At 34.5% G+C, this 26,406-nt stretch overlaps 1 protein-coding gene across 1 annotated transcript; it reads right to left on the bottom strand.

Annotated features, from left to right (window-relative positions):
- Positions 1 to 6,782: 6,782 nt before the first annotated feature.
- LOC122278769 (glucan endo-1,3-beta-glucosidase 14-like) lies at positions 6,783 to 9,225 on the bottom strand. The gene is made up of 3 exons (XM_043088965.1): positions 8,783 to 9,225; positions 7,615 to 8,666; positions 6,783 to 7,380 (listed from the first exon to the last, which is right to left on the bottom strand). Exons 1-3 carry the CDS (start codon positions 8,850 to 8,852, stop codon positions 7,294 to 7,296), a joined length of 1,209 nt encoding a protein of 402 aa, XP_042944899.1. The 5' UTR covers positions 8,853 to 9,225; the 3' UTR covers positions 6,783 to 7,293.
- Between the last annotated feature and the right edge of the window lie 17,181 nt (positions 9,226 to 26,406).

The following is a 26,406-nucleotide window of genomic DNA, read 5'->3' as shown; positions in this document are numbered from 1 at the left end:
TACGCTAGTTGTCCTCGCCTCCACTTTTTGCTTAGGAAAAAAAAAAATTACATATAGGCAATAAGGGGTTCAGGGGCTCATACAAATCTGTGCACTAACAAATTGCATAAATTCACATGGCATTGTAACGTTGCACTTATCATTTTTGGTGTTTGATAGACGCTTATTGTGGCAACAGAAATCTTTTATTGATGTTTCGTGAGTTTCATGATGGCATAGATTAGATTGGAGATGACTACTTTGACTTAACATACATGGAAGAGCTTTTCAAAGGATCTAAGAAATTGTTGTTAGGGACTAGCCAAAAAGTGGGTTTTAGATCTTAAATTGTAGCAATTTTATGGAAAGCATTAGCCATATTTGGTTAGATACTCCAAAAAGTACAATTACACAATTTATATAGCTCTTTGAAATTATTTATAAACTTAAGTCCTTACTCCTAGATAATGTGTTATTCTATTCACCAAGTACTTCACATTCACTATCTTCTCATAAAAGCAAATTAACTCAATACAATCATGAACTTGTCTATCCCAGTCAACACGAATCCCATTTATTGAGCTTCAATTCAACACACATCCTCCCATGCATATATATATATATATATAGGCAAAGCACTTCAATCCAAAGAATTATGCGCGCGTGACGTTTTGACCTAACTTTAATCGAGTCATTTGATGTTGGCTCGACTCGAAAGGTTGTTAAGAATATTAATATTCATACAACTATTTTACATCATTTTAATTTATAACTAAATAGTGTGATAGTATCACTTCTTAGAATATACTGAAGTTTTTATTTGAACTTTAAGTTTTATATATGTTATCATGATTAATTCCTATCTTGATATAGTGGGAAGCTAAGCACCTCCATCATCATAACCTTATCTTAAAATCACAATTCTCAAGAAATTGTAATTTCCACATGCATGCAGCCTTTGCCTTTGCATATACAAACCAAATAATTCTATTCTAGCTCTATAGAATGAAGAAAAGCCATTTCGTTATCATCACCATTCATTTAATTAATAGGTAAAAGGGGGATTCAAGTGTATACTATCCTATCCTATACTTTTGATGCAACCTTTGACAAATTGGTATTTCTTTGTCCCCTTTTGTTCTTTCTATTTTGTGTCCACACTTGTATCCATCGTTCACTTTGGTGATATAATAGAGAAAAAATAATGTTTTTAATAAGAGTACCATAACACAACTCTCTCTCCCCGCAGCCATGCCGAAACAAATCATTTCTCTCCTTGATATATCCTTCACAACCTCCTCCACCAACCGCCGCCGCATGTTGATGGTACCATGAGCACACCGTCAATGATGAGTTCCCCACCACAATGATATTTAAGACCATGTGTTTTGTCTTTAATATTTGGGAAATTTAATGCTTCATGATATTTTATTGTTGTGATGGGATTTTATTTGCTATGGAGTATCGGCCATGCCTAACTGTTGATGAATGGTTGTGCATTTTGACTAGATTCTATCCCAACTGCAATTGAAGTAGCCATCGAAGCAAGCAATGGTGTTTTCCACATTAATGATCAAACGTATACTTCCAAAACCGATAGTTATAAAGTAACGGCAACGTTTGGGACTAGAGAGGAAAGGAGGTCTGTGGGGAAGGAAAAGTCTTCGTTGAGATGGGGAGCCAGTGGCGGGTGGCATCGATTGGGCTGCGGCAGTGGTGTTCGACAGAAGGAGAAGTTGGGGTGGGGGAGGGGAATCGGGAGCAGAGAGGAAGAGAGAGAGGGGAAAATGGAGGGATTAAAACATAAAATAGTAAAAGTAAGGGGGCAAAATTGAAAATAAAAATGTTAGATGAAAACATTGTAGCTTCCACATTTGCATTTATATATAATATATATAGAAGCATCTTCCTCAAATTATGCTAAACAAAGGTATGTAACCTTTAGAAAGAAAACCCAGTCGTCATGATTCCTACCTTGATATAGTGGGAAGCTAATCACCCCCATCATCATAACCTTATATTAAAATCACAATTCTCAAGAAATTGTAATTTCCACATGCATGCAGCCTTTGCCTTTGCATATACAAACCAAATAATTGTATTCTAGCTCTATAGAATGAAGAAAAGCCATTTCGTTATCGTCACCATTCATTTAATTAATAGGTAAAAGGGGTATTCAAGTGTATCCTATCCTATCCTATCCTATCCTTTTGATGCAACCTTTGACAAATTGGTATTTCTTTGTCCCCTTTTGTTCTTTCTATTTCGTGTCCACACTTGTATCCATCGTTCACTTTGGTGATCATATAATAGAGAAGAAATAATGTTTTTAATAAGGAGTACCAGTATCACACAACTTGCTATTGAGAATGACTCTTTGCTTATGGTGAATGAAGTACGGAATGAAAGAGCATTAAGATCACTTCATGGAAATCTAGTGCTGCAGATTAAGCAACTTATATGCAGAGATTTTCAAACTGCTCCATACAACAAATTGGCCGTTTAGGTAATGGTGTAGCTCATGGGATGGCTAAACATGCATGGAATATTGATGATTTGATAATTTGGTGGGATTCTTATCCTAATTGTATTACCCAAGTTATTTGGTCTGATTCTATATTGTAATTCGTTTCAAAGTATTGAAAGAAGTTTTTCTGTTATAAAAATAAAATAAAATACTAGTAATTAGTCAACAATGAGGTGATATTGTTCATCAATTTTTGAATTCTTTTTTAAAAGAATTAAAAAATATCCAAAAGTGATAAAATATGCGATATATATATATAATAAAGGAAGAAAGTGGGGCGGAAATACAATACTAAGCATTACTCTATATAATGATGATTAGTTATATAGGAAAGCAACATGCATGCTTTCGCGGAAAAAATATGCTATATACAAACATAAGAATAAGTACATCCAAGTCATTTTGAAGAAAAGAATTTCTTGTCATCATGATCAATAATTCAGCGCCCCCACCTTCAATAATGCTAAGCTGCCATTGCCAATTTATCAATTAATCCGATAATAATTCAACAAGGATGATGATAATGTTCTCAAAAGAGTGTCATAATATTCTCTCTGTCAAATCGTACACCTGGGAAATCAATTAAGCCCATTATATATATATAGTGATGTTAAAGCATTATTTACTTCCCTTTTTCCCCCGCAGCTTTCAGGGCAATTATTAACTTATTAACTTGAGGTGTTGGTTGCCAAGTCAACGTCTTATAAGGCTCATATAAATAGTTGTGTAATCGGATCAAATCAGTATGTATTAATTTTATATTTCTTAAAATCAATTTCATATCGATTATTCTCTTAAATTGATATTCTGGTTTTATCGATTTTCGATCCGATTTTTAATTTTAATATCCCATATTATATATATTATAATTATATAATATATAATACTATAGTAATAATATATTGTAGTATATTATAATATATAGTAATATAGTATTAATATAACTATTAATATGTATTATATAATATTAGTATAACTATTAATACAATAAATTATAGTGATATAAGATTTTAAAATTTAATATTATATTAATTGTAATTTATGCTAGCTATAATACAAACTATTTTATATATAATTATATATTATAGATAAAAATTATATATAATATAAAAAATTAAAATATATATACATATGAATTGGTCTGGTCCCGCTTTAGAAAAAGAAAAATAGAAAGTTGACTAGTTTTAAAAAATAAAATAAAATAAATACCGGACCGAACCAAATTTAGTACTGGACCAAATCCACCTGTTCGATTTACTGGTTCATCATTTTTTTACACCCCTACATATAAAAATTATTAGTCCTATTATTAAGGCTTAATTTAGATATGAAAATGGTTTCATCTCGTATCCTTTTATTTCATTATTATAATTTTTTTAAATTTTTATACAAAATATAATAAATAGTTAAAAAAATTTTAAATTTTAAAATATTAATAATATTAAAAAATAATATTTTAATAATATTTTATTTAATTTTTAATTTTTATCTAAAATTATCTCAATTCATCTCACTATCTAAGCTACGTCTAGGTTTTTCTCGTTATTCTTTTCAAGTCTCTCGTTAACTCATTAATATTTATTTTCATACCATATTAAATCACACATCGAGTCAAAAGATATATTCAAAAGTCTCGCCGGCCAAAAACAAATCCTAAAGTGAACCTTGACTTATTCTTATCCTTAGCAATTAGATTGAAACTTTTATATTGTCATTTTCTATCTTTTTGACCACATATTTGGGTGCATGGAGTGAGCTGAGTGACTTCGTGTACGTATGACAAGATCTAGCAAATCATGTAACATTAGAGGATGGAACAGACCATTTAGGATGACCTTGAAAATGAATATTGGACGAAAACCTGCGGCAGAGAACCGGCCGAACATGTACGCCTCTAGATGCCCAGGTTATCGATATATAGAGACAACCCCACCCTCTCCTTTCCACCCCCATTTACGTGAACTTCAAGGCTTCAATTCGATGGTGCATGGGATATTCGGTATTTCTGATATAAGGATTTATTACAGTAAAATCATTAATATATAATTAATTAGGAAATAAGACAATAAAAAAAGTTTACATATAGAAATATTCTATAAAAAAATAAGAAAATACTTTCTAGCTTTCTAGCTAGCTAGTCCTTCAAACTTCAAAGCATGCATGCATGAACGAAACTTAAATTGAATTCATTTTTTAAGAAAATAGGAAAACATTAATTCTAACCTTTTGAATTTCTGTTTACAGTTATTTATTTCTTTTTTTTTTTTTAATATTTCTAAAATTTCTAGCACCCTTATATGTCACTGCATGCATCATTCCAAGCATCATTTGAACGCAAGCCAAATAAAGAGTTGTCACGTACGTTCGAAAGTGTCTTTTCATGATCAATATGCTTTGAATGGTCTTACTTGTCCCAAATGCTGGACTTATAACCACAGTTTTTTCTCTTCATAAGTTAGTACTTCTCAATAAATTGGAACACGATCACTATTAAACACGTGGCTATCGGCTTTTTGATAAAAATTAAAATAAAATAATTAAAAAAAGAGCTTCAAATGTGATCTAGCTCTTATTTTACATTTGAAACTCTTTTTTTAATAAAAGCGACTGATTTTTTTAGATTTTAATTTTCCTAATTAAAATTATCTTTACAATTTTGTCCCTATATATGAAGCTAACTTGAAAATTATATATGACTCCGAGTTAAATCCTATATGTACGCAGATGTTTATTTGTATTTGTGTTTTTTTTTTTAATTTTTTATATCAATCTGCGATTCTGCATATATAGAATCCCTTTAGTTTAGTAAGAATTAAAAAAAAAAAAACATGTATGGTCTATAGTGTAGGGATGATGAGTAGAATGACTTCTATTCATTTGGTAAGGAAAAAAAATCATGTATGATGTGCGGTATAGAGATCTGATGAGTATAATTTTTCCTTTTAAAAACTTGCCTTGCCTGCTGCCGCAGTAGTTCCATAATCTGTGTAGTTCATCTGTAGGACTTCCTCTCTTGAAACTCCAATGATTTCTTTGCAAATCTATAAATACAATAAAAACTTTCCTAACATAAGTACTGTTTACAAACTACATAGCACCTCACACCCAACACATCAAAATTTATAAGTGTAGAATAACAAAGAGTAAAAAGGTAAAATTACGTATTTAAATGGTGTGAAAAAGTGTGGGACTGACGTTTAAAAATTTTCTTATAGAAAATCTTCATGAAACACAAAGTTGTAGCGTTTTGAATCAGATTTCCATAACACAGCCAAAATTATCATCATCCAATGTTAATTTAGATCAATATCTATATGATATATAGTTTGAATCCGATCGACTAATTGATTTTTGGACTGCATAAACAAAACATTATTTTTTGTAATTTTCTTGTGCCCAATTTCATCACTAACTTAACCCTTAATACTAAACTAATTCTTTAGAACCCAATTACATGTTTTGACAAATGAATTTCAGGTCTAGGTACATACACAAAAATGAAACCTAGCTAGTTAACATAACATATGACTCTAGCTAGCACAAACAAAGAGACATACTATTTATATATATATAGATATATAATGTCAAGGTCATGAAGCTAACAAAAGTCATTCATGCTGGTCAGTCTTAATTCGTTGCTCATGAGCTCATAAAAGTGGGAATGACACTTTATTTTATATCTAATCGTGCATGCTTAGTCACAAGCATTTGGCGTACGTATGTTGTTTAATTTCCAGTACTAGATGGTTCAGAGCAATTAGGAAACGATTGATAATTCCACCCTGATTTCCCTCAAATCAAACTATCAAAGTTTATTCTTTAATTAATTTCTTGAGTGGGGTGCTCCCGTATAATTCTTGGGCCGCAGCATGTGCATCACCACGTTGCATGATATCAAACATGTAGACCAATTCTCATGATCGGTCCAGCTTAGTACAGTCATGTCTGATCTTTTATATTATATATGTGTGTGTCTATATATATATATATAGACACCCACGCATATGTCAAATATACAGAAAAGAAAAGCTAATAATTAAAGCTCCTTTACAAAAAGGTTGGCAATGGCTGGTGCTGACGGTTATTTCGGCTAGGGGAATAAATTAGCTGTGCCACCCGGCCCCTGTCTGCATTGTCCGCTTGCGGATAATAAAAACAACCCAAGAAAGCTTCACCTTTCCCATTCGAAAGAGAGAGAAGATCGGAAAATTAAGCAAAACTCAAGAAATATTCATACATGCATGATGACAAAGAAGATCGAGAGGTGAATCCCTTGTAACCAATGTGACAAAGATTTTTCTCAATTTGCTAGTGTCTTTGTACATGCGCAAATATCGTAATAAAATGACAAAAGTTGAAGAATAAAGTCTAGATCGTATACATATTCCACTATATATGACAAGAAATTAAGATAGGATGGCCGGTTTATCCCATTCCCATATCCACCGCATGACATAAGATCATGATCACTTGATCTTTGTTAGTCGTAAAGGAAGTGACAGCTGATTGTGAGGTTGGTATTGATTATAAATTGAAGTCCTTAAATAACGACCATCAATACACTTCAATTTTGGAAAGTTGCTTGATACTAGTTGATTACCTTTACCATTATGAATGATACTAAAGCTGGTCTTTAATTAAGGTCATAGTTGAGATTCTTTAGAGGGTTTCTATTTTGCAAGTACTAGAAGTAATGCAAAAAGACCCTAGCTAAGCTTAAGCCCCAATTTTTTCTTCCCAAAAAATAAAAAGGGGTATTTACATCATGATCAACTTGGTCCATTTGCTTAAGTTTGTCTTCTCATCAAAACTTGGAAGGTCAGCAAATACACAATCATCGAGTACACCAAGCTTTCGTTTTCCATTTTTGCAGCCTGTTTCAAAGTAAATTCCATTTAATGAGGGGTCAAAAAAGAAAAGAATTAGATCACTATTCATCGATATAAGTTAATTCAAATGCTCATGATGGTCATTACATTGATGATATACAGTTCTTTTCCTATTGTTATATACATATACAATTTCTGAGATACTCATAATATATTCCTTTTTAAGCCAATAAAATTAAATATATTTGACTATGAAGAAATATTACATCATGGCTTTACCTTTGTGGCAGAGGAAGTAAGAAAAATGGAAGTTGCTGAAGTTGAGGAAGTGCTTGATAAGGTAGAGAGTCCTATATTGTAAGACATGGTTCCATCTGGATGATACAGGCCATAATTCCTTTCTGAAGTTGGTCCTGGCTTTAAATCCTCATTAAACAAAGCAAAAAGATAAACTTCAACCCTGATGTTAGGCCTCAAAGGTGTCCCTTCATTCTGCAGTTGCCTTCTCAGCAAGTTCCTGTTGTAAACGGCAGCATTCTCTATCGTGGCACCAACTTCATTGAGGTCCCCTTTCGAAGGCCAACCAGTTTCAGAGACTCTAACCTCTATTCCGCCATAACCCATCCTATCCATAGCAAAAATGACTGCATCTACCTGAGCATAGAGCATGTTGTCATAGTGCAGCTTGGTATAAGGATCGACCATTCCTGAATTAGGATTGAAAAGAACGTAGTCCAGAGAAATCCTTTCTGGGTCATCCTTATATGCAAAATATGGATAGGCATTGATCCAAAAGGGTGATTTGGTGCTTGCCAAGAACTTTAGTACTTGAGACATTGTGGCGTAGACTTCGCTTTTGAAACTTCCGGCCGAAGGTGGATATGACTCGGCAAGAACAGCAAGAGAACTTGGTGTCGAGACTTGAATGTGTGAGTCTAGACCTAATTGAACTAGAGCACCATGAATGCTGACCATGGCTGGAACAAGATACGCCATTAGAGTTGAGTCGTCGCCGGTGAATATCTCGTTTCCGACTGCTATTCCGGTGATTCTTGTAGCAGGAAAGTAAGGCTTGATATGGGTGCTGACCCACTGAAGGGCTTGTTGTGGGTCGATCAACTGAGCTAGCATTTCGTTTTCGACTGTGACAATGAGTTCTATGTTGGAGTTGGCGAATGCCGTCAATATTTGAGGATTGGTGTCGTAGATTCTAGCTTTTGTTAGCTTAAGGGAGCTTAAAAGATGGAGGACTTTTTGGGGTGATAACAAATTATCTCCCACTTGACCATAGTTGATTCCAAGTGCTGTGATCCCTTGAAGAAATCCAAAGCCTGTATAAACAAAAGCAATGAGAACAACAATGGCCAATTCAGTACTAGGAAATACATATACAACAGAAAAAACTCAACCAACAAAAAAAAAAAAAAGAAAAAAAAAACTATTGTACCTGAGAAGTAGATCAGAGAAAATATGATAAAAAAATGGCTCACGGCCATTCTACTCCTAAAATCTGCCATTATGTGAGCGTGTGTGCGTGAGAGATCAGACAGAGAGATCGAAGAATATTAAGCTGAGAAAGGGAAGCCTTGGGGATCTAGAGAGATAGGTATATATGCTGCTATGAATTCCTTTCTTTTCTTGTTTGAAGTACTCTGTTTTGGAGGGCTTAACGTACGGTTTTAGGCTTCAGCTTGCCTAGCTTGTCAAAGTTGGCTAGCTTTGGGCCTTCGGCGCTTACCTCTTAAGAGGTTTTAAATGACTTAAAAAGGTTTCCGATCTTCTTCAACTTGAAAATGTCTTCGTCATCTTCCAACCCTTTTCTTGTTTGAAGTACTCTGTTTTGGAGGGCTTAACGTACGGTTTTAGGCTTCAGCTTGCCTAGCTTGTCAAAGTTGGCTAGCTTTGGGCCTTCGGCGCTTACCTCTTAAGAGGTTTTAAATGACTTAAAAAGGTTTCCAATCTTCTTCAACTTGAAAATGTCTTCGTCATCTTCCAACCCAATACTCCAACTGGCAATTCTTGTCTGACCATAATGCCCCGACCACTTGCTTCATGCTAAAGCAAAGGGAAATCCCACTAATTGGTAATTAATTAATGTTAATTAACTGGCCAAGGAGATGATCAAGTACTATATTAGCAAAGCAGGGTATCCCAAAATTTAAGGTAATTAAGGAAAAACATTGCTTAACCCTAATGACAAGAGATCAGGCTTTCCACTTCATGTTTTGGCTATTTTCTTTTCTTTTCTTGATGGGAAATGATATTAAGCTACCCCAAGTGTACTGCGCGTCAATTTATTTATTTTTTTAATTTTTTTACTTAAGAATTAATGAAATAATTTTTAGTGTATTGGTATATTCTTTATTTTTTTGAAAAAATATTTAAATATATTAAAAAATAAGAAAATAAAAAGAATAAAAAAAATTCCAAATTGTACCAACCGACACGCCTAGCCGTCATTGCTAGGCGGCAGCCTAGCATGACCATTTTTTGATACATGGATGGGGGATTTTGAAACTCAAATTTTTCATTTAGAAAATCGGATCATATGTTATCAAGCCATTAAGTTCTTGATAATATTTTGACTATTTTCGGGCAGCACTAACTAGATTTGGAACTTAATAATAATTCTATAATATTACTACCTTGCTTTTATTATTTAATAGGAGTTTGAGCTGACGGTACACTATAAGACAAATGACGTACGGTCAGTTAGAAAACATTTACCATGGCATAGATTAATTGTTCTTTCTCCTCTCGTTGTTTCCTGGTAAAATGTTCAAAAATAAAAAGGTAACATCGATACACTTGCGAATTGCGATCCACCCATGATCTCCTCCCAAAACCTCTCACCCAACTCATAAAAATCCACCCATCTCCATCCAAGGGTGTGGAGCTTTGGCTCCTCCCACCCTTCTCCTTTCTGGCCCTTTCTAAAACTGTCCAGCGGTTCCTTTTCGGTTCCCTTTCTTGTTTTTTGACTACAGCATAGAGATGAATCAAGTTACTGCTTTTCAACCGCATACGTTTATCATGCGCTATACCACAAGACTCTCTAGCCACTAATCCTTCCGCCAGTAGAAGAAGATCGTTAAAATGAACGGCACGTATGGGTCACGCGTCTCCCATGTGCCTACACATCCATCGACGGTCATGATTTTTCAACGATCTAAACCATTTGTTGCTTGCAATTTTCCTATATTTCCCGCTTCTCCTAGTCTGTGAGAAAATAGAAATGGAAGTCTACTTTAGCCGATCCAGATCAATAAAATACAGCACAAAACAATCTACTGTAGATTTTGATTATAGTATCTCAATCCAAATTTTGGACTGCATCAAAACCGTCAGTCAGCTCACTCTTGTGAGAAATGGATTGGGGCCAAAATATTGACTCCATATCCCTCTTTTTTTTTTTTTTTACTTCTCTTGTTGTATTAGCTGGTTTGAAATTATTATTAAGACCTTTAATGCACACACTTGCTTAATAAAAAAGAATAAACTTGCACTAGCTAACTAGCATGGTCGTCATGTAAGCAATTAGCGTTAATTACCTGTTAAATATCTTTCCAGCTTTTCCTTTAAGTTACTGTGATGATATATAGCTTCTTTCTGCCGCCCCTACCATACTTGGAACGAACAGTATATATATGCGCAGAGACAAATACTAATTGATGTATTAAATTTAGAAAGCAAGAACATCGTTTCTTTTGAACTATATACGGAAATGAAAAGACATAATTAAGAGAAGATAAAGCATGCATGAATATTTCTTTGTTTTAGTTCTTTGATCAAAAGAAAGTTTCTTTTATCTTTATGAAAAACAGCTAGTACTACTTTTTTAAGAGATTGGAAATGAGAAATAAAAAAAAAAAAAAAAAAAAAAAAAGTCTATTTTCTTTTTTGAATTCGCAAATGTCCTTAATTTGAGAAAGACATGGTAAGCAGTGGTACCCGTAGCTAGCTAGTCAGCCTCATGATGATCTATGTTGTAAGGGAGCTTGGAAAATTATCGATACTCAATAACAGATCAACCTCATGCAGCTAGCAATTAATTAAGGTAAATTGATGCATGCATATTGCTCCTAATCTTCAGTGGCGTCGACGCTGACTGCAGACACAATTAATTAAACGCCGAAAGCACAAGCATAAACTGTAGACCGAACAGATGTTCTTCTAGCAAGATATAAAGCACATAGCGAAAAAGACAGAAAAAGATAGAAAGGAAAAAGAAAGGAAGGAAAACGATGTAAACAGAAAGTTCTGTGCATATTGCATATATATATATATATATATATATATTCTTTATTAATGAGAGTCAGAATTAAAGAGAAGAAACTATTTACTTATGGTCTAGTAGTTAGTGCAAGGACTATGCTACATCCAACGCTCCAAGCACTCGCTTGGAGTTACTATTAGGTATAAGTGAGTTTTTTTTTAACAAGTAATTTTTTAACATTTTAAATTTTCTTTTTTAAAATAATTCATAAAATCGTTAAAAAATATTTCTTTAATTACAAAATAAAAATATAAAATATATAAAAAAAAAGTGAGCGTTAGCTACAAACGTACGATAGCCGAGAGCAGTGACAATATAATTTTCTTTAGTGTACGTAATTCATGTTCTCAAGTACAGTACGGCCATTGAACTACAAAAATTAAAACTTTCGTACGAACCCACAATTCTTCATTTATAAGGATTTTTCATAAAATAATTAGTTTGGTTATAGAGTTCAAACGAGAGAAGTAAAATATTTTATTAAAATTTAAATAAAATATTATTATAATATAATTTTTTAATATTAATTTTATTTTAAGATTTGAAAAGTTGAATTATTAATAATATTTTATATGAAAATTTAAGAAAATTTTAATGGTTACATGAGATCAGAGATGATATAAGAATAGATAATTTTATTTTGTGTAACCAAATTAGTAAGTTGCAATTGATGGTATTAATTTGTATATATGAAATGAAGGGGAAAAGTTTGATTTTTCCTTCTTTATCTATAGATATTATTTCTATATATAACCTGTTCTAATTTATAGCTCTGAATCGGTGCAAAGGGTACTGTTAATAAGTGGACCTGCATTGCCTTTATTAATCTGCAACTGAAACAACTTGCACTGAGGCTCACCCCTTTGCTAGCCATTCATGAGTGGCATCACCCCGGTCATGCATGTGATCTCTCACTGGTAAAAGACATAACTGAAAAGGCAAAGCTATCCTTACCTTACAAAAGGTGATCCTTTGATAAAAACCCATGCTCATACCCTCTCTCTCTCTCTCTCTCTCTCTCTCTCTCTCTCTCTCTCTCTCTCTCTCTCTCTCTCTCTCTCTCTGTGAGCAGGGTCACAAATAAAGAATGCAAAGAATATATATCTTCATTCCACATACAGCTGGTCAATACTATTTTTGCCTTTCCCCATCCAATAAAATGGACTTAATTATATGTGTATGATCAGAATATATAAGAGATATCCATAAAAGAAGTGGTCTTGTAAAGAACAAATATGCTTTTTTTTAGACATTTTGGTGTAAAAAGAAGAATTGTGCATGAAAAGATAAAGGGTCGAAAGTATGTGCAGCGGTATATACTAGTGCACGTGCATGCATGGCATGCATGAAGGTTTAATGTGGCTAAAAGATCGATCATCGAGATTGAGCGCAAACATGCATGCACGAAGGTTTAATTTGGCTAAAAGATCGATCGTCGAGATTGAGAGCAAATAGATATGGGTGTTTTCTCAAAGCTAGAAACTATTTTTCTAGGCCTCGAGTGGGCTAGAAAATGTTACAATCACGACTCATTTTTTTAGAGTGAGCCGTGTCGGAAAACCATTACGCAGAACGTGAGTTCTTTATTAGAAAGGGGGCAAAAGAATTGCGTGCGTCATGCAGCTTGTACTACTGGTCGATGCATGCCATGATAAGAGAAGCCAATCGGGAAAAAGCAAGGTGGATGGTTATTGGTTATGGGGAAGTGAATTTTCTGATAATATAATAAATAGCCTGGAGCTATCAAATTTATGTAGGTTACGTTGTAGACGATAAATAGTTATTATTTTAGAATTTTTTTATCTTTTAAACAAAGTAATTATTTTTACCAAGCGTAACTTATACATAGCTCTATCTAATGATTGAGTTAGCCGCATATCAAAATTATTTCAATTCATTTTATTTAATTATTATAATTTTTTTATAAATTTTTAAATAAAATATAATAAATAATTTCATTTTAATTTCAACTCCCTACCTAAATATTTCTTAAAAATTATATTATAAACCTTAGCTAGGTGAGCAAATTAAATAAACTAATCAAGATAAATAGTCCTCTCATCTGTCTCTCTTTCTTTCTAGTCTCTAGAGAGAGAAACTATCTCCTCTTTTGTCCCTCCTTAGCTCTCCTTCAAACCTCAAGTACAACCTACTTTAGCTCCCTTGTCTTAGCCTTTCATATATTCTCTTTTAGTCAATATCTCTATTTTTTTTTTGTTTTACCAAAATACTATTCTTACCACTTGTGTTTTCCGCTAGTAGTTTTGTTGTAATTTTTTTTATTATTATTTTTATTTAATGATTAAGTAAGAATTTTTTAATAATATTATAATTTAAAAAAAATATTTAAATGTATTAAAAAAAATACTTTAGTCACAAAGAAATTACACACAAACTGATGTGGTTTCATGTGGTACATCAGATTATAAAGTTACTTTCATTACAAAACAGATTTAACGGAACGGATTTCATGAAGTCACATCAGTTTGTGGATTTATTTTGCGTAATTTTTTTCTGTCTGTAGTAGTTCTTTAAAAAAATTACATGTAAAAAGAGAACAAAAAAATAAAAAACTGCCAAAACAACTAGTGGGAGCCCCTAGGTGGGAGGAACACCACCTTTTTTTTTTTTAAAGGACCGGGAGAGAGGGGGGGGGGGGTTAATTAATTCACTACAACATTTGTTAATTTTTGCCGCAAGGGCATGTGGTTGGAAAAACTATAGTCGTAGTGAGAAATGATCTTTGTCTACTAAATCTATCCGTGGGAGACTAGTGACTTAAAGTTGATGACACTAAGTGTTTTTTTCACTAATTTATGAATTGGTGGGAAATTGTGACATTTTTCCACCAAATAGATAGTGGAGATAGCCAACGAATTTCGTGGCAAAAAGTTACTCAAATTAAATTGGTTAGTGAGAAATACTATATTTTATGACGAAATGTGCTGGTGGGTATTAATATTACCCACTAGAGCATTTGGTGGAAAAAAATATTTTCTGGCAAAAAAAAGGTGTATTTGCCACGAGACATATTTGCGGCAAATAGTAAAAGAATTCAGAAAAAAAAAATTGTAAAAATAAAAAAAAATGATATTGTTTCACACCTACTGATCAACATTCAACTAAATTACTAAATATCACATATAAAAGAATTCAGAAAAAAAAAAATTGTAACAACATTTTAAGGTCATCTTATGGAAAGATTTACAATCGTTGACAATTTGTACAAATATGGAAGGATTTACAATCGTATATTACACAACTATGGAAACTATCACCTAGAAATATATCCTATAAGCAAGGAGAATTTCATGAATATGGTTCACAATCAGGAGGCAATATTCTCGAATCCTCAACACAACTTGTAAGAATACTAAGCTCCTACATACAACCCATGTTTTTGGACTATGCCTATTGATATTATCAATCAAATTTATGATTACCTCTAAATAACTGAAGTACATTATATACCTACTTTTACAGGGACAAGCCCATGTATCCAGGCCTTTGGTACTCAAGCTTGAACTGAAAAATCCCGAATCAAGAACATCCTTGAATGCCGTAAAAAAATAATTGTAAAAAGAAAAAATTGATATTGTTTCACACCTACTAATCAACATTCAACTAAATTACTACCAACACAAACATGCATGTAGTTCACAAGAGGGGAAAGAAAGAGAGAAAGAAATATAAAAAAATAAAAACACAATTGTATTGGCAAAACTCATCTAATTGCTCTTTTGATCTCAAATGTATACTTGAGTTCCAAACGACATCTCTTGTCATCATCTTCAAGAAAAGAAATGGCACCATAGAAAAGAAATGGCACCATAGTTCCAAGAAAAAAAAAATCAGACTTCTTGAGTTTCATTGAAAAAAGATTCAACCAAAAAGAATATAAGTAAAATGAAATGGGACCTTCTCATTTTCAACTACTTGGTATACACGAAGCATAGTGCAAGCAGCTTCAGCAGCATATTTGAGAGCAAAAGGTATGTACAAAGCCCAAAAAAGATCAATTAAATTTACTGACAGCACCCTAAGACACAGAAAGGACCCAAGTATTACTCCTTAACAAAATTACAACACTCAAATATTGAGATAAGTGTTCAGATCCTGCATTGCATACCAATACAGGTAACACAAGCATACACAATCACATTACCCAACCAAGCATACCAATACAACCCTTTCTCCATACACAATCAAATCCAATCCAACACTAATCTAACACCAAATCAGGTTCCATTTATTTTTGACATCCAAAAGCATAACATAACACTAATCTAACGTATATGTACGCATAGCTGAATCAAGTTTAATTCTCACCTGTTTGTGCAAGGGCAGGACATCTAAAATATGAAGCCGGTAGGTATAATTATCAGCAACACAAACTAGAGATTTCCTCTCAGCCCAGTGCAAGAAAAGCCACTTCATCCAAAAAAAAATCAAATAGTTCCAAGAACCATGCTATTAACTTCAATATTAAAAATAAATAAAAAAGAATCATGCATTAAAGACCCAAGTATAGTTAGTGTACGCCTAAAAAAGTATAAATTTACATTAACATGCTATATAGCTAGTTAATTACTCATGCATTATCAATTTTCAAGTCTCTAATTAGAGTATAGTCACAGTTCACCTACAACTATATATATTTTTTTTATAAGTCTTCACCTACGACCATATTCAGTATATATAATTCCATCCATATCAATTATATAACAACTCAAACATAATCACTAACTTTATAAGCTTCATTCACACAACACATTCCAACTCATACATATACAAGTCATCACTTAATCCTTGAAATATAACCCTCTTCATAATATCAAGCCTTACAATTTAATCCCTCCTCACTATTAGATCACCACTAAGATACATTACCCATCCTCCACATTCAGATCTGAGTTAAGTCATATTAATAAGAACTAATAATATATTAATAAGAATGTATTGTAATACCAAAATATATGATCATCCTGATTAAGATGAAAAATACCCCTACTAGTTTTTGACCCATAACTTCAAGACTTATATATATATATATATATATATATTATATATATATATATATATTATATATATATATATTATATATATATATATATATGCAAGCATATTAGTGAAAAATATCGCAAATCATTTACCTTGTTCAAGCAAAAGATTATATATGTATGTAGAAGATTAAATATTGCAAATCATTTACCTTCACAATCCAACAACAACATCACAACCAATCTGTTTCTCCTCCGACTTCCACAACAACACAATCAAAGTATTATGATCAGTTGCGGTCACATAATGGCCCTTATATAAAGAAAACTTCACAACTACAACACAAGACCCAACACTTCACAATCCAAAAAAACATCACAACCAATCTGTTTCTCCTCCGACTTCCACAACAACATAACCAAAATACTACATATCCATGAATATAAATCTGTCTAAGCAATAAACATCACTCTATATATACAAGTCCATTTACTCTAAATATATAAAGGTAGGATTTTACCATGCTTAAGGGCTTCAACAGTGAATGAAAGCGTGCGGGAGGTGCTGCTGGGTCGATGGGTTGCTCGTGGTAGTGCGGCGTCGTGGGTAGAGGCGGCGATTGTGGCTCACGGCGGCAGATCAACCAATCTGTGCATAGGGGATCCGTGAGAGAGAGAACGCGAGGGAGGAAGGAGTTGAACGGTTGAGGTGGCTCACGGTGGGCCTAGCGGCGGATCTGGGCCGTGATGAAGAGAATGCCGAGAGGGAGATGGAGTGTGCGAGGGAGAGGGAAATTGGGGGGCTTTGGCTGTGGGAAAGGGAGGAAGCTGGTCGTCGGTGAGGTGGGGGGCTGGTGGTGGTGGTGCGGCTCAACCGCTGGCGTCAGATTGGCTCGCGACGGCAGGGAATCGAGTGAGGGACTCGGTTTGGGCTTGCCTCGGGGAGAGAGAAAGGGAAGAGAGGGAGAGGGAGGCGTAGGGTGGGGTGGTTGGGTCCGGTGAGGTGATCGTGCTCGGTGGCGGCGACGGTGGCCTGGAATGAAGCCGAGAGAGAGAGAGAGAGAGAGAGAGAGAGAGAGAGAGAGAGAGAGAGAGAGAGAGAGAGCAAATGGGGAGGGGGTGCAGCGCGGGGGAGCTGATGGGAGGAGAGAGAGAGAGAGAGAGAGAGAGAGAGAGAGAGAGAGAGAGAGAGAGAGAGAGAGAGTGAACAGGGTGGGGGGAAATATTAGGGTTTTAATTTAATGTGGACCGTTTGATCTAAATTTAATCCAACGATGATGATTAAATGGTGAGACTAAACTAGAATACTTATTTGCGGCGACAAAAAGTCGTGGGAAAAGGTTTTTTTTCTTTGCCATCTCTCCTCCTTAGTGTCAAAAGGTTAATTTATTTCCACTAGATAAAGTCGTGGCAAAAAGCAGTTTTACCCACTATTTTGAAATCGTGGGATATAAAATGGTGACAAAAGAACAGATTTTTTTCCACTAATACATTTTGTAACAACAAGTAATTATTCTTCATGAGCACATATAGTGGAAAAAGAACTAGTGGGAAAATATCAATTTTGTTGTAGTGTAAGTTAATCTAAAGACAAGGCCAAAATGGTAGCAAATAGCCAACTCCATGTTTTTTGGCATGAAGCCAAGTAGTTGACACCACTTGGGTATTCTTAGTGTGTTTGAGTGTGCTCCGCAAGATTTTGGTTGAAGTAAATGCCGTAGAATGTCAATCCCACATTACTAGGAGAAGAGCAATGAGCTCCTAGAAACGACACACAAAAGGTAGCATAGCTGAGGAAGAGCTAGAAAGTGTGTAAAGACCATGAAGGACACGTGCTAGTAAAAAGGTGGATTTGATCATATAAGAGTTGTGTGGAGCATAATGTCACAAGCCTCTTAAGGTGGCGCCTGAGGTGTTGGTGGTGGTTGAACGATCATGCATATCTAAGCTCCAAAATTTCTTAAAAAACACAAACCATAAAAGAAATAGCAGTAAGCCAAAGCATAAAAACAACAAATAAGTAAATATAAAGGGGGAATAAGCTGGTCATGGTATGAAATAGGATGAAGAATTGCCGCCTATGGGGGGCACATCATGAGACTCAGTACATGTGTCTTTGGAAATCAAGCAGCTACAATGAAGAGTTGAAGGTGGTAGATCTAAACATCCATGACCCAAAATGGTGAGAAACATATGAAAGAGTGGGTATGAGAATAGACGTTGAAATGGGAAATCCTAAAGTGTAGAAGAAGCTAGGTGAAAAAGTAATGGAATGAGAAGGGGAGTGAGGGCTTCACACAACTTCTCCCTCCCTTTTGACATATCAAATTGGAGAGGTTGAGGCAAGAAAGAATTTTTGTAGCGATCTCAACCCCCAATTGTAGTTTTGAGAGGAACTGCACTGCCTGGAATGCATGCCACATAGGTCACATGGAAGTCTTGTGTGCTCGTATGCTAAGAACACATGTATATACAAGTAGCAGTGAAAAAGAATAAGGTATTAATCGAAAACTAATAGCAATAGTATTAGAAGTTTATAACACATTACTCACCCATCAATAACATTATCCATAAGTCATGACCACATCATCATTTAAATAATACTTACTAAGATTTGTTCATTGCCTCTTTACAAAAATATTAAATCACAAATTTTTTGTCACCCAAAATGAATAAAAACCTAAATTTTACAAGAAATTATAAACTTAATGGGAACAGGTCCCCATTGCTAATCCTTGGGTTCCAATCCTTCTTTCTCGAAATAATCCTCCGAAGTTACATCTACATCAATGCCTACGGTTTAATTTCAAGGAGCGAGGTCATAGTAGGACCACAGAATCTCAATAAATTAAAACCTAAAACAATATTATTAATGTAAGAAATGACGATGAATATGAATGCAACATTTACGACTAAACAAAAGAAAATATCACATTTATCATAGGTATAACGAGGAACTAACCTTCGGGCAAAACAAACTAATCATGAATCATTGTAAATATTAATAAGCACCCAAGCCCCAAATCATACATTGTAAACATCCTCGAGCACCCAGTACCCAAATCATCTCAAAATATATTATAACATGTCATGGACTCTAGATCCAAATCAACATGTAAAAGCTCTTCACCAACCATATTTATTTATTAACGTGTATCACTATAGTTCCCCACTAGATCTCCATTGGAGCCCGACAACAACAAGAGACGTTATTCAATTATTAGGCGCTCCCAAGTAAATAGAAAACTCTGTAGTGATAATCCCTCATCCAAACTTAAGGTTCATGATCCATCCAAACACCTATAACTCCTTTTGAAACCGATACATTAAGTACTTGAAAACATATCATCAAAGTAATCAGTTATTTATAATAAGAAAACATACACTTGAGAAGATCATGAAGGAAAGAGATTAGATGAACACCCTAAACATACCCATAGATATTTATGCCAAAGTACTAGCGTCGTCGTAGGAATGAACCTACTTGAGCAGTGATCTATCACTAAGCATTGCGCTAATGATGTTGAACTCCTTATCGAGGAAAACTTCGAGCTTAGTTTCCTTCTTTGTGAAGTTTTGAAGAGGAGAGAGAGAGAGAGAGAGAGAGAGAGAGAGAGAGAGAGAGAGAGAGAGAGAGAGTCTGAATACTTGAAAATCTCAATCCTAATATGAAGATTAACGGCAAAATATCTCTTATTTTTGCAATTAGGGCTGTGCAAATTTATGAGAATTTCAATTCCATCCGAACTCGTTTCGATTTCAACTCCGACAGAGTCAGAGTGGTTAGAATTCAAAGTCGGAGTCGAAGGCACTCCAAAAATGCAAACGGAATCGAAGTCAGAGTTCAGAGTCCATGGAGACTTCAAACTTTGAAATCCGACTTTGACTTTTTTTAAAAAAACATAAATGCAAAAAGACGTTTTTTTGGATCTGTATTTTTTTTATTCCTAAGTTAAACGACGGCATTCCTTTACATATGAACAACGTCATTTTGCTAGTATAGAAGACCCCCATCCTGTGGCCCTTTCTTCTTCATTTCTTCTTCCCTGAGCTGTTTGGTTCTCAAATCTCAGTCTCTTAGATTCTCTACTCTCGTCTTTCACTGTCTCAAGTGGATTTCACCGTCGTTTCATTTCTTCTTTGTAAAGAAGACTTGAGCCGTTTCATCCCCATTTCATTTCTTCATGGTGCCGTTGTCGTAGTTGTGCTGCATGGTCCACCATGAAGTGTCGCCTGCACCACCATTTTAATTAGTAATTTCAGGACTTTCATTTTCAATTTGGGAATTGTGAATATAGTTGTAAAGGTGTGGAAATGGCTAGATTTATTTAGGAATTAATGCAGTAGATGATGTTATGTTGTTGAGGTGTAAATGGAAGATGAGTGCAAACTATTTGAATAAATGCCTCAAAGGCCATATGTATGCTAACATCTAAAATTTACATATAATTTATCATATAATTTCTTTACAAACATTTACATAATTAGTTACATGTAATTATATAATATTATTGACTTTGGTTATTAGTTACATGCAAGTTGGAAATGAGAGAGTGGGGTTTCGGTATAGAGAGGAGGAAGAGAGGTTTGAAGTGTAGTATGCTTTTCCAATATTGGTTTTTTTCTTGAGCTTAATGTCTTGACACGAGGAAGGGTGCTTTGTGTGTGAGTGGTGGGATTTGGTACCTAAGTCTATATTGTAACTTTGTATTTTGCAATATCCATTCTACTGTATTAAGAACTCATTAGTGTGTATTCTTGTGTGATGTTGATTGTTTTTACTTTGCACTTTGCAAGTGCGTGCATTTAAGTCTTGTGTTGTTGCATGCATGATTATTTTTTAATCTTTATGATTCTATAGATTTAGGTGTTTTTGATTGCATGATGATGTCCTTTAATTTACATTATGGGCAATTTACATACAATACAATTTATTAAAAAAAAAAAACTAAATTCTATAGAGTTGGGCTTTTTTACTTCTATAGAATCAGGCTCCAAATTTAACTATATTGTACCATCCAATTCCATCAAAACATTGGAGAAAGATCTTATTAGCAAAACTTGTCGAATTACAACAATTACTCCACAAGTAAACTAGTCTAGCCTATGGCTTACATTAACATGATTAACTGAGGGTAGCAGATTAGATAAAGTAATTTGATTTTTTGTCCACTATAGCACGTGCTTCACGCTTCATAGTCCATAAGATCAGGATGAGGAGTCATGTAGATTGTAGAACATCCATCTCTAGCCTTAGGGTGGACCTGACCTTAGAAGTAATATCAATGAGTCGTGACAAAACTCAATAAAACTTGGCCGGCCTTGAAAGTTTGAAACCCCTATAAATTTTCAACTTTCTCATTCTTGTATCCTTGTATCCTCAAATATATATATTTATAGTTCACCTTTCAGGACCTATGATATTAATCTTCAAGTATTTGTTTACTATAGGCTCAATACTACATTCTCTTATCTCAGTTTTGATCCAGCTTGTTGTAAGTGATAATCACCATAAACTTCTCCAAGAAAGGTTAGGTTTCTTCTAAATTATTCATTGGCCGTGTATGCATGTTGTTGTTTCTTTCTTTTTCTTTTTTTTTCCTCGTGATTTCTTTCTAGTTTGATGTTTGATAATAAAGTCTATAAGTAAAGCTTTATTTAATTATTACTTCTACTTCTAATTTATATTGCATCACCATCTTACTTTAAATATACATGTAATTATATACATTACTAATTTGCAATGTTTGCATGACTTTTGAATCCTTTCTTCTCTTTAAAATGACATCTCGAACTTCTGTATATTACTTCTTCTTCTTTTTTAAATAGATAATACTCAATTTTTATAGATAATATCACCAATTCTTAAGCATTCTTCACTCTTTCTTATTTTTCTATTTATAGTAACTATTTATTTATTTTTATAGATATGAATGCTTCACCTAATGGAAGGTCAGAAGAAAATTCAAATGCCACAATTCCGTCATCGACATTGATACCGAGATCTAGACCCGCTTCTAGAGTAGCTATTTTTTGTGCAAGTAGTCAATTCTCACTCCTATTAGACATAGAACATGAGGATTAGTTTGATGAGGATGAGAAGATGGCTATTGAGCATGATCCAGATTTACCACCTCGATCTACAAGGCCACCTCAGCCATGAACTACTAAAAAAAGGTCTTGGACATGGGAGCATTTCATCAAGATTCCTGATGATTGTGAGAACCCATAGGCGAGATGCCATCGCTGTGGGCAACTTTGTGGATGTCATTAAAAAAAGATGGGTATAAAATAGCAAAAGGATTGGCGGTCACTGTTTAGACCAAGCTCAATTACAAAACTTCTACGGCCACTGATGGTACATAGATTAAGAAAATGGTCATCTCTCAATACAGTGAGAAATTGTTAAGCGATATGTTTGTAGAGATGATAATTAAATATGAGATGCATTTTACCACAGTCGACAAAAGATTCTTCCGAAAGTTTTTCAAGACTATTGAACCACGATTTCCATTGCCATCATGGTATACAATGATGCAGGATTGTATGAAGAAGTATGCAAAAGAGAAGTCGGAGATGAAGAAGATGTTTATTACCACTAGTCAAAGAGTGTCATTTACGACTGACACATGGACTCCGATACAGAATATTTCCTACATGTGTATCACATTACACTACATCGATAGTGAGTGAAATTTGAAAAAACATGTTATTGGGTTCAAAGAAATTATTGATCATAAGAGTGCATTCGTTGGGGCACTGACGGATGATTATTTAAAGGATCGGAGAATTCAAAAAGTTCTTTGTATTGTAGTTGACAATGCTAATACTAATGACACTGCAATTGAATAGTTCAAGAGGAATATGAGTGTGAAAGCTGATGTTATCCGCAACCACAAGTTTATTCATGTTCAACGTTGCACTTATATAATCAACCTGATTGTTGTTGAAGGGTTAAAATATGTTGATGATTCTATTACTAGAGTCTGCAATATTGTGTGGTATGTAAGGCTTCACCTCAAAGGCTATCTAAGTTCAAGACAATAGTAGAACAGTTTGGAATTTCATGTTCTAAGACATTGTGCTTGGATATTCCGACTCGATGGAACTCGACATACATTATATTGGATGTGGCACAGAAGTACCAAAGAGCGTTTGAGCAAATTGAGGTCGAGGATGGGGGCCTTAACTTGCAGGAAAGGGGCTTGGTGCGCCGGACACATATGATTGGACTAATGTGGGGCACTTTGTAACATTTTTGCAAGTTTGTTATGACATGACTATGCGGATATCTAGATCCGCATATACGACTGTGAACTTGTTCTTCAGTGAACTCTTGGAGCTTCACTACCACTTGCAAGAAAGTTGTACTGATCCTAACAGACTATTATCTAGTATGGTTATGAGGATGCATACCAAATATGATAAATATTGGGGGGATGTTGGGAAAATAAATAGATAACTCTTTGTGGCTGTGATCCTTGACCTCTGATATAAGTTGGCCGTGATAGAATTTTGGGCAAATTCTGTAATGGGGGTAGTGAAGGCTGCACGGTTTATTACAATACTTAAAAGGGATCTTGATGACTTATATTTCCATTACAACAATAGTGATTAGCCTTCATTCGCAGCGGGTACCTCACACTCGATTCCGACACCTCTATCCGATGACCTTAGCCTAGATGGAGCATTGCATCCACGTCGTCGAGGTTACAACATTGTGAATCAGTATCATCAACTTGTTGCAACGAGGAATATTATGCAGTATACTTCTAAGATTGAATGATATTTTATGGAAGAGGTTGAGGCACCTAGTGATGTATTTCAGTTATTAACTTGGTGGAAGGTCAATTCCACCAAGTGTCCAATCCTTTCCTATATTACCTGAGATGTGCTAGCAATTCCTATCACTATGATTGCCTCTGAGTCGAAATTTAGCACTGGAGATCGAATATTGGATTCTTACTGGAGTTCATTGCCACCGTCTACTGTGGAGGACCTCATTTGCACATAGAATTAGATAAGTGATATACCCATTGGACTAGATACCATTGGCGTTGATGCTGAGAGCTATATGTATGAATTAGGTAACTTTATTTAAGTATTTCAATTGATTTATTTAATTATTTTTATGATTTCATAAATCTATTAAAATTCTACTTTTTATGATTTCATAGATATAATTGCGAACCCTAGCATACTTGCCGATAACTGATAGTCTGAGTCTGATATGCACAACCATTGGGCTTTGGGATGTAGTTGATGGATCATGGACTTAGAGTGTGGATAAGTTAATAAACCCCCTTTAAATTTTATTGATGAGAAATGATAATCAGATTTACTTTTAGCGTGTTCAATTTTTTGAATCATTTTTTTTTTCCTTTTATTGATTATGACTTATTCTCTTAATTTTAGGTATCACCAATGACAAAACATGGTGTTGCAGTCTTGCAGATGATGTTTTTATTTTTATGTACTGTTCAATATGTTTTTCTTTATGGTCTGTTTGAAATGAATGGATTGTTTTTACTATTATCAATGTTTTGAACTTATTGTATGGAGTTTTTTGAATGATATAATATTAATTTTTTTTTTTTTTTTGAATTTTAGGGCTGGGAATTGGCCTAATCCCATCATTAATGAATCGAAATTCCGATTGGAGGTTGAAGTTTCGATCTCCAATCAGAGTTGAACTCCAAGTCCTAATTGAAGTCGGAGTCAGAGCTAACTTTTGCCTCCGACTCCATCAGAGTCGGAGCACAACCATACTTGCAATCTTGTCCATCACAGGCCTGGTAGTTCTTATCTGAATCATGAATCTCAATTGTCTATGCATATGCAAGATTAAAGGATGGCATAATTGACTAGATTGATGGAACAAGTCTTACTTGTTCCTGATGCTTTCTTAAAAATCAAAGCTTAGTTTGTTGCTAATGAAAATCGCTCACGTGGAATAAGCTCAAATGCATGGTTAGATGCATGTTCTTTGAATCTGTACTCCTTTTTTCCCATCTATGCCTTGGCTGAGACATCATCATTGGGTACATGTCTCAATAAGTCACCTACTACCATGTAAGTACTCTTGTGCTATCGCCAAGTATTCTAGTTCCCATATTGTATTGTCTGTTACTCGCACCAGAATGCTTTTGGCTACACTTTGCTAGTTCGCATTGTTGTCTACCCATAGCTGACCTGATGATTGCTTATACGTCCCTTACTCTCTTGACGTAGAACGTCTATCTCTTTGGTCGCCTTGTTCATTGCTCGCCAAGGTGACGCTTAACTTGCTCACTTGTGCTTTTCATCGTATGGCTTTGCTCGTCCAATATTTTGGCTTGCTTGGTTCGCGTTTCTCATTTGATTGCTTGGCAATCTACTCGCTTCTTGCTTAGGTATCTTCTATCTTCTTCCTAGTTGCGTTTGCTCACTTGTGAGGAGTTCCTTCCTTCGAGGAAGTGAGGCACTTACAATTTCCTTTTCCCTCCTTGCCACTCTCTCCATCTCCTTTCTTATAATTAAGTTATTCCCTCACCTTTCTCCTCTCATTTTCTCTTGACTCTGTATTGCTTGTAGATTGTATTACGTATAGTACTTGTATCCAGGGATAATAAAATGGTATGTTGAGGGTTAATAAAATTTCATATAAATATGTTTAGATAGCTATATGAAGGAGTGAATTTAAGAACCTAGTGTTACAAATTTAAATTTATTCTGCATTTTACGCGTCCAAATGTGGGATGGTTTTGGGCAAAAGTTAATCACATTTTTTTTTTGAAGAAATGGAAACTTTCATTG

This window comes from Carya illinoinensis, chromosome 10, assembly GCF_018687715.1.
Source record: "Carya illinoinensis cultivar Pawnee chromosome 10, C.illinoinensisPawnee_v1, whole genome shotgun sequence".
NCBI lineage: Eukaryota > Viridiplantae > Streptophyta > Magnoliopsida > Fagales > Juglandaceae > Carya > Carya illinoinensis.
The sequence above is the reverse complement of the archived record's forward strand: the minus strand, read 5'-3'. Positions and strand labels throughout refer to the sequence as shown.